The sequence below is a fragment of the Panthera uncia genome, chromosome C2 (assembly GCF_023721935.1).
Source record: "Panthera uncia isolate 11264 chromosome C2, Puncia_PCG_1.0, whole genome shotgun sequence".
Lineage (NCBI taxonomy): Eukaryota > Metazoa > Chordata > Mammalia > Carnivora > Felidae > Panthera > Panthera uncia.
Genome location: NC_064810.1, coordinates 150508641 through 150511794, shown reverse-complemented (window position 1 = coordinate 150511794; position 3154 = coordinate 150508641). Strand labels below are relative to the sequence as shown.

Below are 3154 nucleotides of genomic sequence, written 5' to 3'. Positions count from 1 at the left end.
GAGCCTGACGCGGGGCTCGAACTCACGGACCGCGAGATCGTGACCTGGCTGAAGTCGGACGCTCAACCGACTGCGCCACCCAGGCGCCCCTAGGCATCTTATTTTTAACCATGTATTTCAGTCTTCCTAATCCGATGATTTACCTGGAATGTCATCCAACTTATTCACCCTCCCCCGTCGCTTTAGTTATCAGTGAGGCAGTAGAACTATGAAAGCAAGTGGAGTTCTTAGACCTACACAGAAGGCAGGTGCCTCCACAGGGCCTCACCCTGCCCTGTTCAGCCGGCTGTCACCTCTCTGTTGAAGTGGCCATCAGTGAGGAGGAGCAAGGTTTCCTTGTGGATTTCCGGGTGTTTTCTCTGTGGGAGATGGAGAATGAGTGTTAGATTTGGGGTTTCTCCCGTCGTCACGATCATGGTTTTGTGGTTGTTAGCACAGCCACACCTCGTCTTCGTTCTGCACCTCGCTGTGCTTCACGAACACTGCATCTTTACCAAGGGGAGGTCTGTGGCAACTGTGCAGAGCAAGGCTGGTGGCACCGTCTTCCCAGCAGCATGTGCTCGCTCCGTGTCTCTGTCAGTTTGGTGATTCTCACAGCATTTCAGACTTTTTTGTTATCCTATGTGTGCACAATACAAACTGTGATCGGTGATTATAACTCAGTGGAAACTCAGATGATGGTTAGCATTTTTTAGCAATAAATTTAGCTAAGGTGTGTACGTTGTTTTTTTAAGACACAGTGCTGTTTCGCGTGTAACAGACTTGTAAATGGAACTTTTATATGCACTGGGAAACCAAAAAATTCATTTTACTCCCTTTATCGTGGTCTGGAAGCAAATCCACGGCACCTCCGAGGCACGTACACCCGTGGCGGTCTCACGGGAGGGAATTCAGGTGCCACCGGGACGCACGGTTAACGCTTCTCCCTTCTAGGAGCCAGCGCCGCTCTTTGACCTGGCCATGCTCGCCTTAGACAGTCCCGAGAGTGGCTGGACAGAGGAGGATGGCCCCAAAGAAGGACTTGCTGAGTACATTGTTGAGTTTCTAAAGAAGAAGGCTGAGATGCTTGCGGACTATTTCTCCTTGGAGATCGATGAGGTGTGTATTCTTCACGTAAGAGTCCAGTTCTGCAGTTGGTCCAAGATCAGGATGAAAAGGCTGCCCACCCCAGCATGGAGCATATATGTTCACACCTTCACTCCCAGCTTGCATTTCTGGGTTACACAACCGTTTTCTTACTCTTTCATGCCCATTTCTGTTCCCAGAGTGAAGGGCTCACGTGAGGGAGAGCTGAATCCCACGGTCCCCGCAGGCCACAGATTATGCCAAGCCACTTGCCTTCCTTGTTTCTTCATCTTATCCACTTAACCTTTGGGGCTTTCCATCTCCAAGTGTTCTTTAGTTGGTGAGCATATAGAAAGAAATAGTTGTTCTGCCTCATGTCAATACAGAAAGCTCACTTTAAGTGCTTTGCTCTCCTGCCCCCAGGGCACCTGGCCACCCAGAGTGCAGGGAGGAGGACAGGACCCGGAGGAAGCAGCGGGAAACTGAACTTGATTAACTGTAACCGTGTTATTTCTTGTCCCCTTGTCTTGGCCTCTCTTCCGAAAACGAGCAGGAAGGGAACCTGATTGGATTACCCCTGCTGATCGACAACTACGTGCCCCCTTTGGAGGGCCTGCCTCTCTTCATTCTTCGACTAGCCACCGAGGCAAGTGACCAAGCCGACCCCAGGTGTGTGGGCCGGAGGGAGAGGGCACAGGGCCACACCTTCGTCTGGAAGGATGATGAAGAGGGTAGAACAGCCCGAGGCCCCCTTCCCCCGCCTCCCCGGGCAGTACTCGGCAGTTATGCTGTAGATTTAATACCTAAGAAGTAACACTTGAAAAGCTTTAAGTGGTGTGCAGTCTCCACTTGGAAATGAAAGGTGTTTATTAAAGCCAGTACATACGTTGAGGTGTCGAATTCTCTTTGGACCAGGTGAACTGGGATGAAGAACAGGAATGTTTTGAAAGCCTCAGCAAAGAGTGTGCTATGTTTTACTCCATTCGGAAGCAGTATGTATGTGAGGAGTCGACCCTCTCAGGCCAGCAGGTACTGTGGTAATAATGCCCATCAGCACCCGGGACGGGCACGGGCCCTCATATCACCTTTAGGAGATGAAACTGGCCGTCCCCGAGTTCCTAGGATTTCACTGCACAGGAGGGTTGGACACGGCGATCAGCTTTTATTTGTGAGTTTTGCTTCCTTCTGCTGGTCTGGAACGATGTCGCCGTCAAATGGAAGGACACAGGCCATCCATCCCGAGGAGACATGGGAGGCTGTCTCCATCGTTAGCCAGTCGTGTGTCACCTCCGCCTTCCGGTCCCACGTCAGCCTCCCCGCGCTCGCCCGGCTCTGGCAGCCTTCTGCATCCGACCGGTGCTCTGCCGGGAAAGCAGGGCTGTACCGGGGCGGCGTCCCTGGCCCTTCTTACGGATGGGCTCGGCTGGACACACAAGGGCCTGGGTGAATGCCCTGCTTACTGCTGCCATCCAGACATCATCGTCAGGATCAGACATTATGTTAGAGCCCGCTATAGTAAACTTCCTCCCAAATGGAAACAAAGTTTCCATGCGAGCAAGTCTCTTTCCCATGGCTCCTCTCACGTTCAGGCCTGTAGGCTCCCTGAGAGGCTGGCCAAAGAGGATGTGTCACCAGCACTGGCTAGAAAGCCCGTTGTAACCAGCAAGACTTCCCGGGCCCGGTACACGTCAGCCAGGAAACCATGCCCGCCGGGCTGTGAGCAGGGTGAACGGGAGGTTTGTGACATCTAACGTGTCTCTTCCAGAGTGACGCGCCCGGCTCCTTAGCAAACCCCTGGAAGTGGACTGTGGAACACGTCGTCTATAAAGCCTTCCGCTCACACCTTCTGCCTCCTAAACGTTTCACGGAAGATGGAAATATCCTACAGCTTGCCAACCTGCCCGATCTATACAAAGTCTTCGAGAGATGTTAAGCACCGTCACTCTTGGACTCGGGGGTGTGCGGTTCCTGCACTGTGTCCTGATGAGGGTAGGTCTTATGGCTGAAGACTCCCGTCTGCCTTCTGACCCGTAGCATTCTTTCACCCTTGGTGGAACTGACCAGAAATAAATTGTCAGACGCATCCTAA

General features: G+C 52.5%; 1 protein-coding gene across 7 annotated transcripts in view; it reads left to right on the top strand.

Annotated features, from left to right (window-relative positions):
• The window catches only part of MLH1 (mutL homolog 1), a 43450-nt gene extending 40296 nt beyond the window's left edge, over positions 1-3154 (top strand). For all 7 annotated transcript variants that reach the window (XM_049629033.1, XM_049629031.1, XM_049629030.1 and 4 more), the window contains 4 exons: positions 934-1098; positions 1619-1711; positions 1981-2094; positions 2831-3154. In XM_049629033.1, the coding sequence (XP_049484990.1) occupies positions 934-1098; positions 1619-1711; positions 1981-2094; positions 2831-2998 (540 nt within the window). In that variant the 3' untranslated portion in view covers positions 2999-3154. The remainder of the gene's footprint in view (positions 1-933; positions 1099-1618; positions 1712-1980; positions 2095-2830) is intronic.